Source organism: Lepidochelys olivacea (genome assembly GCF_965140295.1).
Source record: "Lepidochelys olivacea isolate rLepOli2 genome assembly, chromosome: 23".
In the NCBI taxonomy this organism is placed as follows: domain Eukaryota; kingdom Metazoa; phylum Chordata; order Testudines; family Cheloniidae; genus Lepidochelys; species Lepidochelys olivacea.
Genome location: NC_140433.1, coordinates 4511306 through 4523551, shown reverse-complemented (window position 1 = coordinate 4523551; position 12246 = coordinate 4511306). Strand labels below are relative to the sequence as shown.

Here is a 12246-nt window from a genome sequence, read left to right as displayed (position 1 = left end):
ATCTCCACGCTATCAACCACAACAGTTAGAGAGAGGGGGCTGCACCGTCACCTGCCACTGGACTAATATTTTGGGGAACACATCTGTTTCCTTAACTACCGCTGTCTAAAATTAAACTCAAGGCACCAGGAAATTGAGAGCTACGCACAGACGAACACTTAACAATTCAGGGGCACAAGCGAGGAGGTGCTAAAGATTTAATAATGCACCTTATGCCTTCTCTAGTCACTGCAGCAGCTAGGCAGCACAGGGGAAAGGTAATAGACAAGAATTCAGGGTTGTCTCATCTGTCCAAGACACACCCTTGAAGGGGAATACTGCAGCTTTCAACTGAGTCAATCAGTAGCTAACTGTAAACTGCACTGCAGCAGGTATTTATATTTTTGTCATTCTAAGAATTAAGACCTATGCATGTTTATTCTACTGCCCATCACCTTAGCATCTGGGCACCTTCCACGTAAAATCAACAGCAAAGGACTTCAGGGGGGTCTCTGGCACGTCTCCCTTTACAGGGCCAGAATTCTGCTTGGGGTAGGGGTTTTTGAGGGGGAGGGGGGGATTTGAGAATAAAGGGGAGTTCAAATTGAGTGTCTCACAGCGGACATGTTAGTGGGGTAACCTCCTTCAATTAAGCAAAGTTTAAGGACAAAGGGATGTGAACTAAGCCAAACCTTGGCTCCAAACATCTCAGGATGCTGGAGGGGTTTGCAACCTTGATACCGATTTTGTGGTTTAGGATCCTAATCCTTGGTTTGAGCGTGAGGACGTTCGAATCCATGTGCAGTCGATCACGATAGTCACACGGACAATGCTCTATTTCTCAATGCGTTGCGTTTTTAAACCCTTTGCCCAACCCAAATCTTCCCAGGGGTTTAAATCTGAGCTTTGTGGGTTCCTTGTGCCCTCAATCCAACCACTGATCAATGGCTTCTGGAGCCACCGGGCCGGATCTCGGCACATGAGACACACTCCAGATACAAGGATCACTGCTAAGCTGCACAGCCAGTTCCTCCCAGGCAGCTTTATTAGTGTCACTGCATTAAGCTGGTGCGTATGGAGGGGAGGGAGAAAAAACAAAGGGATATGGCATCTTTCACTGAACAAACAGATACAATCAGAAGAAATAAAAAAACCAAAACAGCTGCTTGTCACATCTTCTCCCTCACCTAGGTGCCTTCTAGCAGGATCCAAATGCAGCAGCCCACTGAGACGCCGCAGCGTGTCGACAGCCATGTGAAGAGGGCGGCGGGTCCACGTGGACTCCTTTCTCCTGTCTCCCGGTCACATTTCATCATCCAGTCCGTAATCCTCTTCTGGGAAGTCCCCCACGGTGACGTACTGAGGCTTCACGAACGCGCCGTACTTGGGCTGGCATTCAAAGTACTGCTTTCCATTGACGCTGGGAAGAGGAAGAGTCGGGGATGAGCTCGGCAGCGGCTTGACACAGCCCTCCCTTCCCCTGCACAGCTGTCTCGGCAACGCACCACCAGACGCTGAGCCGTGACTGCCGCCTTCCTCATAGGTCCCTTCCCCCGGCCTAACGGAAGGGTAGAGCCATCCCTGTGTCACTCCATACAGGCCAGAGCAGTTAACACCTCGGCGTGCGTTTGGCCCACAATAAACCAGATTATTGCTCAGCACTGTTAGGGTGACATTCAATACAATCTGCAGTCACAGACATGGAGCGAGGTCCCAGGGCAAGTCCAGGGATGAGGCGTTGGGTGCTCAAACCACACCCCTCGCTTCCTTTGAGAGAACCTGGCTTGGCATGGGCCCCTATTGGGAACAGAGCAGGGCTACTCGTTTGCACCAAGACAGAACTTGGACAGAGGAAGGGTTTTTACCTGCCATCGTTTTTCCCTAAGGGTTCGTCATATTTGATGCCAATCCAGTAGCCTGGTTTGAACTCTGCTAGCCCTACGGAGAGAAGGAGAATCAAAACCGAGTCACAGACACTCTTTGTATGCTTGATCTTCACTAAGAGAATTGTCCTTTCAGACAGACAGGGTGGAAAGGAACTGAGAGCCGGGGGCCAGCGGCACTTACCCACGAACATGACTGTCCCCCGTTTGTTGGGCTGGCCTGAGACCCGTACCTCACACCGAGCACCCACTGAAATGGTCTCCGCCAGAGCCTTCTCTTCTGCTAGTTTCTGCTCCTGCTCAGCCTCTTTCTTCAACATCTCCTCCTCGTTAAACTTCCCCACCTTACTGCGCTTCAGGAAGGAGCGCACAGAGTCTGGAAGCCAGAGAGGGAAAAGGGTTGGTCTTAAAAGGACACAGTCAGGTTTGAACATTTTAACATCTACTCCCACCTATCATGGGACACAAGATTAGAACTGAGGTTTTTTTTTTAAATCTATTTTTCCCTTTTTTTTTGTTTTCCATTGTTTTGTTTTTTTTTCACTCAACCCAGACAAAATCAACAGCCCTGGTCGGTTTCATGTTTCCTTCGTCAATTTTCTCCACTTCAAACACCTACCTTTGGGGCCCAGATCAACCTAGCAGCAGTAAAACATCTCACTGCCGCCATCCATCTTTCGTTAGCGATACGCAACGCAGGAGGCAGAGGCTGTGCTGGAAAGATCTTTACCGGGCATGCAGAGAGGGAGGCCAAGGTTACATGCTGAGAGGCCTGTATCTGGTAGTAGCATGGCCCATTATACAATGAACCCCCTCGGTGTCACACGCAATCAGGTCCCTCTTGAAACCAGACCCTCTTTTTTCAGTTCCCACTCATCATACTACATCTGTAATCATACAAGCCTCCCAAACCTAAAATAAGATCACTGGGGCGTTCATGGTTGTCTTCACCTGTGTAAGAGTAAACTGATTGTGAAATAATCCCAGTCGGTATTTTGGCCCTAGAGGAAGGAAAGCATTTCTTCCTGCAAAAGGGAGTAGAAGATTTCCCTTTTATTATCGGAGATTTACAGTAAGTCGGATTGTAACAATCTCATTTTTCCCCATCTCTCGCCTCGGAGGAACTCCTTGCCCAAGCACGCGTAAGAGGGAAGGTACCAATGCCAAGGAGGGTGAAGTGTCCTTCAGGGCGACACAGGGGAGGAGAGCAGTGAGGGGAACAAGGAGTGGGTGGAAATTATGCAAGGCAAGGTTGCTGCCAGTGAGATCTGTTTAACCTTCCATTGATTCCACAGTTTGAGTTAAACTGGACAGCACTGAGGGAAACAGAAAGCAACAATGCACAAACCCTCATCTCATGGTGGAGGATGCCGGTGGGTCGCTGCCCGCATGGTGCATTTCTAGTACAGATAAGCCAGGCACCCTGAGAAGCTGAGCCACCGCACCCAGGACACATGCTGCGGTTCTCACTATGCACCCACCTGGCACTGGTGTATGGGGCGTTATCCTCACGGCCCTCTTCTCTCATGGGGAGGGATGTGAGTTCAGCCATTTGGGGACAGCAACACCAGAACACCCCACCACCCTCCTGCCCCCCAGCCAAAGCCAGCCGAGGGGGTATTTTCAGGTGCTTTGCTGTTTACATGTGCGCCACTCTGGAACACGTATGTGACCAAGACAAACGAGTGAGCTCCATTTGATATCAAACCCACCAGGCTTTGAATGTCAATCCTGGAATGGAAGTTTTAACCCTGCAAAAATGGGTCTTTTGGCAACGCTGTCACCCTTACCTGGCCTCTTCTCGTAATCAGTGGCAGACATTTCGTATTTCTCTACCCGCGACACATCCTCGTACTCGCCGACCCTGGCTCCGCTCCTGTCAATAACCTAGAGAACAGAATGGAAATTACCAGAGTCCGCTCTTGTTCACACCAGTTTCTTTAGCCCTAGTCTTGGTTAACTGAGCCCCGGTACCTGATGTTTAAAGCTGCGTAATTCAGGGTAGTGGCATCCCAAGGGGTCCCTGGAATGCGTGCCATACGTTACATCTATGCAGCACAGAAACCCACAGCAGTGAGTCTCAGAGCCTGGGTCTACAGACTCATGCTATGGTGCTAAAACATTCACGCTGGGACTCTGAAACCCCCCACCCCAGCTTCAAACCCCAAGTGGGAACGTCACCATGGTTAGTTTTAGCACCATAGCACGAGCCCGTGTCTGTAGACCCAGGCTCTGAGACTCGCTGCCAAGTGGGGGGGAAGGACTGCTGGGTGTACACACCCTCAGGCGGTACCGAAGACAAGGCTGCTCAATAGAGGGGTCATTTGGATGACGCCTGACGGCCTGTGTCACACCAGAGGTCTGACTAGATGATCTAATGGTTCTGTCTGGCGTTATAATTTATGAACCCAAGTGCTGCTAATTTTGTCAGTTCTGACAGAAAAAAAGTCTCCAAAGAAACAAGCCAAAGCAGAACTTTACACACAAACTTCAAGTTTTGCAGGGTGGGGGTGGGGGGTTTAGATCATGGGTGTGGGTTTTTCAAAGCACCCGCATGATTCAGTAACCCACAGCCCGCTGCCTTTCAGCGAGACTCGAGTTGCTAAGTCATTTGGTGACTGAAAACCCCTTCACAGACCTAAAATCTCTGCTCTTTTATGAGGAAACGAACGTCATTTCTTGACTTGAGGAAAAGTCGAGTCCTGCGGGCTCTTTAGTGCTACAGGGATAGAATACACTGCAGTTCACATCACTGTCTACGCTGGGGATCTGCAACCCCGATACCTACGTGTATCCTACAGCCGTCATCGATGGGGTAGGATCCCAGTAAGGCCTCATCGCTGTCCAGTTTCATTACAAATTTGTCATCGGACGTGTAGAGCTCCAAGTCCATACATGACGCTGGGCTTCCCACCACCAGCTCTAGTTTGCACTGGGAAAGGAGAGACACAACAGAGATCAGCACTTCCACATCCTCAACTCCATTGCCACATACAAGCCAGAGTCCGCAAAGCCACCCACAGAGGACAACTGGACCAAGCAGGCATCATGGAGCTTACAGAAGAAAATAAGACCCAGGAACATTACAAAATGCAAGAGATAGAAGCGATCTGGGCTAGACAGTCTCGTAGATTCTCAGATGGAGCTTTGGTTGCAATGGTGACGCATTCAGCAGCGATGCCCGAGGCTAGGTAGCTCCCGGTCCAGTGCTTTGCCAGGAGCTGCTCTGGCATTAATTCAGCAGTGATCGCAATTGCAGAAGAGAACAGAGGGGAAGCAGCAACCCACCCAGGAAGGCAGATTCAGACGTGGAGAGATCAGAGCACAGGGGATTGATAAGAGACATGGTCCTACAGAGCGCAGAAGGTAGCAAACCAATCAGTGCTCAGCACAACCCTAGCAGCATGGGGAGCTGGACACAGCTCCTGCAGGGTCAGATTTTGCTTTATAGATCAGTTTTCCCTTCCGAGAGAATAAATACATGTTGATGGAAAGCAACAAACAGCAGCCAGCAGCTGGCAAAGAGCCAACTGCTGCAGGGGAGGAAGTGGTGGCTCATCAGTTAGACAGCTGGGCACAAGCCCCCAGCTGCTGAGCTGCAGTTAATCCACTTTTTGGCTGCCTGGCATGGCTGGATTTTCTGCTGATGGAGCCCTTCTCAGGGACCCACAATGCACCCCAGAGCTGCTGTGGGGAGAGTTATTCAGACAGGATCTGGGTCACTGCAAATACCAGAGAGGCCAGAGAAATAAGCAAAAGCGGCTGGAGGGGCAGGTGCTTCAGGATGGAGAATTGCAGCTCGCCTGTCTGGTAGGGGAGAAGAGGGGGTGAGGGGGAAAAAAGCAGTCAAGTTTAGTGAGAGAAAGAAGCATGGGAAACGGTGGGGGAACAGACAGGAAGACAGGCCAATAGGCTGTAGGCTGCAGATGTATTTTTGTCTCCCTGCTCTGGGATACAGCTAGAAAGCAATCAAACCCAAAACAATACAATCAGTATTGGGCACCTCAGTGCCAGGTAACTACCATGCGCTCCACAGGGAGGCAGTGTTACCTAGTGGACAGAGCACTAGACTAGGATTCAGAGGTTCTGTTCCTGGCTTGGCCATTAGCCCGCTGGGCAACCCTGGTCCAAATATTCCCCGTGCCTCAGTTTCCCCATCTGTCAAATGGGGTAACGATATTGCCCTCCTTTGTGAAGCACTTTGAGCATGACTGATCAAAAGCCCTCCACACAGGCAAGGTATTATTACTAAGAAGCTGCCATCTTGCCACAGGTATATTACACCTGCGCTCTGGAATCTCAGTGCCTGCCAGTGGGCCCCAAGGGGGAGTTGAAGATGCTGGTTTTGATCCCATTACACACTTCCCAGTAGGTCCACCCTCCCATCCCTGCCATCCTGATCTCCGCGGAGATCAGGAGATCTCCGCGGAGATCAGGAGATCTCCGCGGAGATCAGGAGATCTCCGCTGAGATCAGGAGATCTCCGCTGAGATCAGGAGATCTCCGCTGAGATCAGGAGATCTCCGCTGAGATCAGGAGATCTCCGCTGAGATCAGGAGATCTCCGCTGAGATCAGGAGATCTCCGCTGAGATCAGGAGATCTCCGCTGAGATCAGGAGATCTCCGCTGAGATCAGGAGATCTCCGCTGAGATCAGGAGATCTCCGCTGAGATCAGGAGATCTCCGCTGAGATCAGGAGATCTCCGCTGAGATCAGGAGATCTCCGCTGAGATCAGGAGATCTCCGCTGAGATCAGGAGATCTCCGCTGAGATCAGGAGATCTCCGCTGAGATCAGGAGATCTCCGCTGAGATCAGGAGATCTCCGCTGAGATCAGGAGATCTCCGCTGAGATCAGGAGATCTCCGCTGAGATCAGGAGATCTCCGCTGAGATCAGGAGATCTCCGCTGAGATCAGGAGATCTCCGCTGAGATCAGGAGATCTCCGGATTTGCTTGCCTTCAGAGTAAACTGCACGGATGGGTCTCTCTATGGGAGCTTAGGGGGAAGAGAGGGGGTTATCTGAGGGGTGATTTTGGGGGAGTATATTTCCCCCGTTACTATAGGGTCTCATTGGTCACTGGCAAAAGCTGACAAATAAGGATGCAAGCACCAGGAACAGAGACTCCTTAGGCCAGGACAAGGAGCCATTTAGGATGGGGTCTGCCTACTGCAGGGTTCTCCCATCTTTTTCTGGAACACTGGCAACTGCCGGAGACAGGACGCTGCTCCAGGCTGACAGGAATCCCTCGTTCCTTGAATAGGAGAGGTAAGGTACAGCGTACTCCCAGCTCTCCGAATAGCACGGGGGGACACGCCGGCATTTTGTTCAGATAATCGAGGGGGCAGGAGCCACTCAGCAGCAGGGTGGCCTCTCCCACAGAGTCCTGGTTGGGGTCTCTGCTCTCCCCACACTCACTCATCCCACCGCTGAACAGCTCCTGCTGTCACAGAGTGAGTGGGGCATGGCAGCAGAGCTACCGATTCCTGCAGATGCAAGGAGCCTGTGGTCCTGAACGGGCAGAGCACAGACCCCAGCCAGGACTCTCGGCTGAGCAGAGGCAGGAAATTCAGTCAGGCAGGGACTCATTACTGTTGCTTACGAGCACCTGAACTGAGTTCTGGCTCAACTGCACTGTTTTAAGCTGCTTCTTCTTCTTAACGTTTATCTATTTAAATGTTCACAATTGCAGGAACTCATGGAGAGAACAGACTAATTGTTTAATGACAGCAGACCCTGAAGTTCAAAAAGTTAGAGCTCGATAACCATTAGAACACAACTGGCCACCACCACCTGTCAAAACAGCCCTAAATCAAAGTAAGAAAAACGCCGCTTGAGAAATGTACTTTGCTTCTCTGTAAATTTCAATTATTATTGAGGGAGGTCTTTTTGGAGGGGGGCTATCTGGTGAAATTGATGATTACTGACTTTTACTGATAAACGTCTAATCCTTCCCAGTCTAGCTGTAGGGAATAACCCGTGTTGCCTCAAGGACCTGGGCTTGACGGGATCTACTAAATCTATTAAGCTTCCCTGAGTTTGTATTAAAATCTCACCCCAGGTTCCTTAAAACCAATCAAAACACAAAAGAAAGGAGCACTCCAAGCTGGGGTAGGTCATATAAAGAACAGGGCCACATGGATCAAGCGTGTTTTAAGGAGAAAATGGGGGTGGCGTCTGAGGGATCCAAGCAAAGAGCTCAGTGCAAAGACCCGAGGAAAAGGCAACAAAGGAAGCATGGAAGGAGGATGCTGTTCATCGGCATATGTTGGGGGAGCAAGAAGGGGTCACTGAAGGGTCCTGGAAGAAGGGGAACAATAGAGGCCCCATCAGCTGGACAATTTCAGAATCAGCAGAGCAGAGGCCGGCTCTGGATTAGGGTGAGGGATCAAGTAAGTAGCAACAGGAGTCGGGGAGGGCCTAGCAGGGAGAGGAAGAGAGAGGCTAGCTCCTCCTGCCACCTCGCCTGGGCCCCTGGGGAGGGCAGCAGATGGGAGCTCAGCCCCAGTGCCTTGCCCTCACCAACGGCAACACGTGGGAAGATCCCATAGAGATTTGGGGAAGGTCTAGTACTAGGTAGATTAGTCCCAGAGAGAAATCCCCAGCTCAGGAAGAGCCAGGGAGGATCAGGTCCTAAAAAGGAGTCAGTGTGGTCCTTGCAGGAGCCATGGGGGTCAGGTGTCGGTGGTGTCAGCATCCATCCCAAGCAGTAGGGTGGGGTGGGGTGTTGGTCTGGGAATGGGTCAGGCCCTGGTAGGTTCTTGGAGGGGAGGGTGGGGGATCCCAGTCCAGGGTCCAAGGGCGGGTCAAGCCCTAGCAGGTGTCAGTGGGCTCCCAGGAGTGGGGTTAGTCCCAAGGAGATCAGGCCGTGAAGGCCCTGGCAGATGTTAGTGGGGTCAGCGTTGATCCATCTGGTCCAGCGTCAGGAGTGTGGGGATCAGGCCAGTGTTGAGGGCATGGGGGGGTCCCATAGGGCTTGGCCCGGGCCAGAGTAATAACGGTTCGTGTTGGTTCTGGTCCAGTGACGGGTTCGGTCAGTCCCTGGTTGGGAAGGAGTCAGGGGACCCACAGGGCTTGGTCCTGGTCAGTCAGCCCTAGGGACATCTCAATCCCACCCCAGCGCCGGAGGGTTCAGCATCGGGTCCGGCGTGTCCTGATTTGCTGTCAGGGGCGACTGCACTGCGGGGAGGGTGTGGGTCAGGAGGTCCCAGTTTGGACAGGGGTGTGGGGGAGCGAAAGTCCCCGTGGGCTGGTCCTGGGGGCGGTGTCAGTCAGCCCCGGTTCGGTGTCCGGGGGAGGGGCCGGTCCGGTGCCCGGAGGATGTGGGTCAGGCCAGGGCAGGGGCCGGTCCCACTCCGGTGGCCGGTCCGGTGCCCAGGGGAGGGGCCGGTCCCGGTCCGGTGGGTGTGGGTCAAGCCGTGGTAGGGGCCGGGGCCGGTTCGGTCCAGTGTCCGGTCCGGTGTCCGGTCGGGGGAGGGGCCGGTCCTGTGTCCGGTTCGGTGCCCAGGGGAGGGGCCGGTGCCGGTCCGGTGGGTGTGGGTCAGGCCGTGGTAGGGGCCGGGGCCGGTTCGGTCCAGAGTCCGGTCCGGTGTCCGGTCGGGGGAGGGGCCGGTCCTGTGTCCGGTTCGGTGCCCAGGGGAGGGGCCGGGGCCGGTCCGGTGGGTGTGGGTCAGGCCGGGGGAGGGGCCGGTCCCGGTCCGGTGTCCGGTCCGGTGCCCGGTTCCCGGGGGAGGGGCCGGTCCCGGGTACCTTGAACTCGGCGATGGTGAGGCCCCGCCCGTAGCGCTTCTGCGCGCGGAAGGAGTTGAGGCTGCTGCTGATGGAGACGGACACGGTGGCCGGGGAGGCCGCGCCCAGCGCCCCCGACAGGATCATGGTGCCGCCGCCGCACCCGCCGAGCGACCGCCCGCCGTCGGGAGCCCGCTCGCTTCTGGAAGATTCGGCCCGCCCCCCGGGCGCGCCCGGCCAATCGCCGCCCGCCCCGCCCAGGCCGGCCAATCGCACCGCGGTCGGCCCCGGGCGCGGCCCGCCCCCGCCGCCCGGACCAACCAATCCAAGCGCGTTGTGAGCCGCCTTCTCCCCGCCTCCAGATGGAACTCACAAGCGGCCCGCCTTTGACCTCAGCCAATAGAAGGCGGCGTTACGTGCGGCGGAGGCCCATTCAGCCAATGGCAGTGCGGAATGTAGAGGCAGGTTGAAGGCTGAGGCCGCAGAACGGTGAGGGCAGCTGGGCGGAGAGGGCAGGGCAGGGCGGGTTCTGTTATGTCGGTCCATGCCCAGGTAGCTGCAAGCGAGGACGGGAGGGTGCGTGTGGATGCATGTGCAGACAGGTGCATGGATGCATGGCTCCATGTGCGGGTGCCTGCATCCATGTGGAAGTAGGTGCTTCCCTACCATGCACCCGTCCCAGCCATGCACCCACCCGTTCTTGCATGCATCGACTTGTGCACCCAGTCACGGCTGCAGGCATCAGTGCCTGGCAGGGCGACCAGATGTCCCGATTTTATAAGGACAGTCCCGATATATGAGGCTTTTTCTTATATAGAAGCCTATTACCCTCCACCCCCTGTCCCGATTTTTCACAGATGCTGTCTGGTCACCCTGGTGCCTGGGTGGGTGTGCGGGTATATGCATCAGGGAGGTTTCAGAGGAGCAGCCGTGTTAGTCTGCATTCGCAAAAAGAAAAGGAGGACTTGTGGCACCTTAGAGACTAACCCATTTATTTGAGCATGAGCTTTCCGTGAGCTACAGCTCACTTCATCGGATGCATACTGTGAAGTGAGCTGTAGCTCACGAAAGCTTATGCTCAAATAAATGGGTTAGTCTCTAAGGTGCCACAAGGGCTCCTTTTCTTTTTGCGAATACAGACTAACACGGCTGTTACTCTGAAACCAGCTAAGGTGAGCTATTACCAGCAGCGGAGGGGGGCGGGGGGGGAGACCTTTTGTAGTGATAATCAAGGTGGGCCATTTCCAGCAGTTGACAAGAACGTGTGAGGAACAGCAGGGGTGGGGGAAATAAACATGGGGAAATAGTTTTACTTTGTGTAATGACCCATCCACTCCCAGCCTTTATTCAAGCCTAAGTTAATTGTATCCAGTTTGCAAATTAATTCCAATTCAAATCTCCCCACTGTATTTTCCACAGTATGCATCCGATGAAGTGAGCTGTAGTTCACAAAAGCTTATGCTCAAATAAATGGGTTAGTCTCTAAGGTGCCACAAGGACTCCTTTTCTTTTTGCATTGGGGAGGGTGGCTGTGAGGCAGAGTGCATGGATATGGGCAGATGCACAGCATCTGTGTTATAGCTGCACATTACTTCCAGCACCTTTTGAAGTATCCTACACTAGTGACAATTTTATATTTCTGTAGGGCCTCCCTTCGGGCATCCGCTCATCCTGAAGGCCCCGTGGTTAGACAGCTGGCCTAAGACTCTGGGTTTTGTTCCCAGCTCTTCCACAGACCTCTTGGGTGAGTTATTTAGGTCCAGAGCCTCAAAGGTATTTAGGCGCCCAATGGATGGGAGGGTGTAGAGCTGGGTGAATGGGTGGCTGTCTGTGTTGGGGTGAAACCAGTGGGAGTTAGGTGCCTAAATACCTCTGGGGCTCTGAGCTCCCCGTCAGCTAACGCGTGCTATAACATATGGGCCATTAGTCTGATGCAGGGCACAAGAGATAGTGTTTACCCAGCAGGACAGGGGATGCAAACAGAAGACTACACAACTCTCTGTGTGATCTGTTATGGCAGGGTAGTGAGTGCTAGTGATGGTAATATAGTATTTAGGCCTATTTATTTGCCTGAGATAGAATTTTGGGTTTTGTTTGCCAGGTGAAGTTTGGGGGTTTTAAAATATAATTGTTTGTGTCTTATTGACATATGTGAACAAGGAACAAAGACACTGAGTGTTGCTTCTGCCACAGCCAGATCGGGGGTTTAGTGCCATGAGAAAAGATAAGAAATACAGTGAAAGTGTTGCTGGATATGATGGGAGTTTAATATACAAATGTACAATTGAAGGACAGTTCTGCCCCGACCCCTCTCCCAAGACAAAGTCAAGCAACCAGCTGAGAGGGCCAAAGGGGATCGGGGTAGGGGGGAAGGTATAAGAAATACTAAAAGCCAAAGAAACGTTGACCCTGGCTGGAACACAACCTCACTCCTTCCCCTTCCCGTGGGGTACAAAAGAGGTGATACTGAACTCCCCGGACTCAAGAACCTCCAAAATGGAGTAGGACCATACATGGTAAGGGGCGGTACCAGGAGCGAGGGGGGAAAGGAAGCTCTGCTGGTGTAAAGAGCTGTGGTTATGCTTGTTAACCCCAATACACATCGCATTGCCTGCACTTTGGACTCTGACCTTCTGCTTTCTGTCTGCATGACAAGA

At 53.2% G+C, this 12246-nt stretch overlaps 1 protein-coding gene across 2 annotated transcripts; it reads right to left on the bottom strand.

Annotated features, from left to right (window-relative positions):
• Positions 1–1001: 1001 nt before the first annotated feature.
• On the bottom strand, positions 1002–9807 carry TBCB (tubulin folding cofactor B). Of its 2 annotated transcripts, XM_084612694.1 has the most exons (6): positions 9611–9803; positions 4651–4794; positions 3653–3749; positions 2047–2238; positions 1845–1917; positions 1002–1399 (listed from the first exon to the last, which is right to left on the bottom strand). In XM_084612694.1, exons 1-6 carry the CDS (start codon positions 9734–9736, stop codon positions 1282–1284), a joined length of 750 nt encoding a protein of 249 aa, XP_084468820.1. In that variant the 5' UTR covers positions 9737–9803; the 3' UTR covers positions 1002–1281. The 2 variants fall into 2 exon arrangements, with proteins under 2 accessions (XP_084468820.1, XP_084468819.1); XM_084612693.1 differs by having other exon boundaries at positions 1845–2238; positions 9611–9807.
• Between the last annotated feature and the right edge of the window lie 2439 nt (positions 9808–12246).

Bases quoted from the DNA above. Each gene is read 5' to 3' on its own strand.
- TBCB (XM_084612693.1), bottom strand. From the start codon at position 9,736: ATGATCCTGTCGGGGGCGCTGGGCGCGGCCTCCCCGGCCACCGTGTCC. The intron at 3,750-4,650 runs GTAGGTATCGGG...TCTGTTCTCTAG, and splicing joins ATGACGGCTGTAGGATACAC to GTTATTGACAGGAGCGGAGC. The intron at 1,400-1,844 runs GTAAAAACCCTT...TCCTCTTCCCAG, and splicing joins TTAGGGAAAAACGATGGCAG to CGTCAATGGAAAGCAGTACT.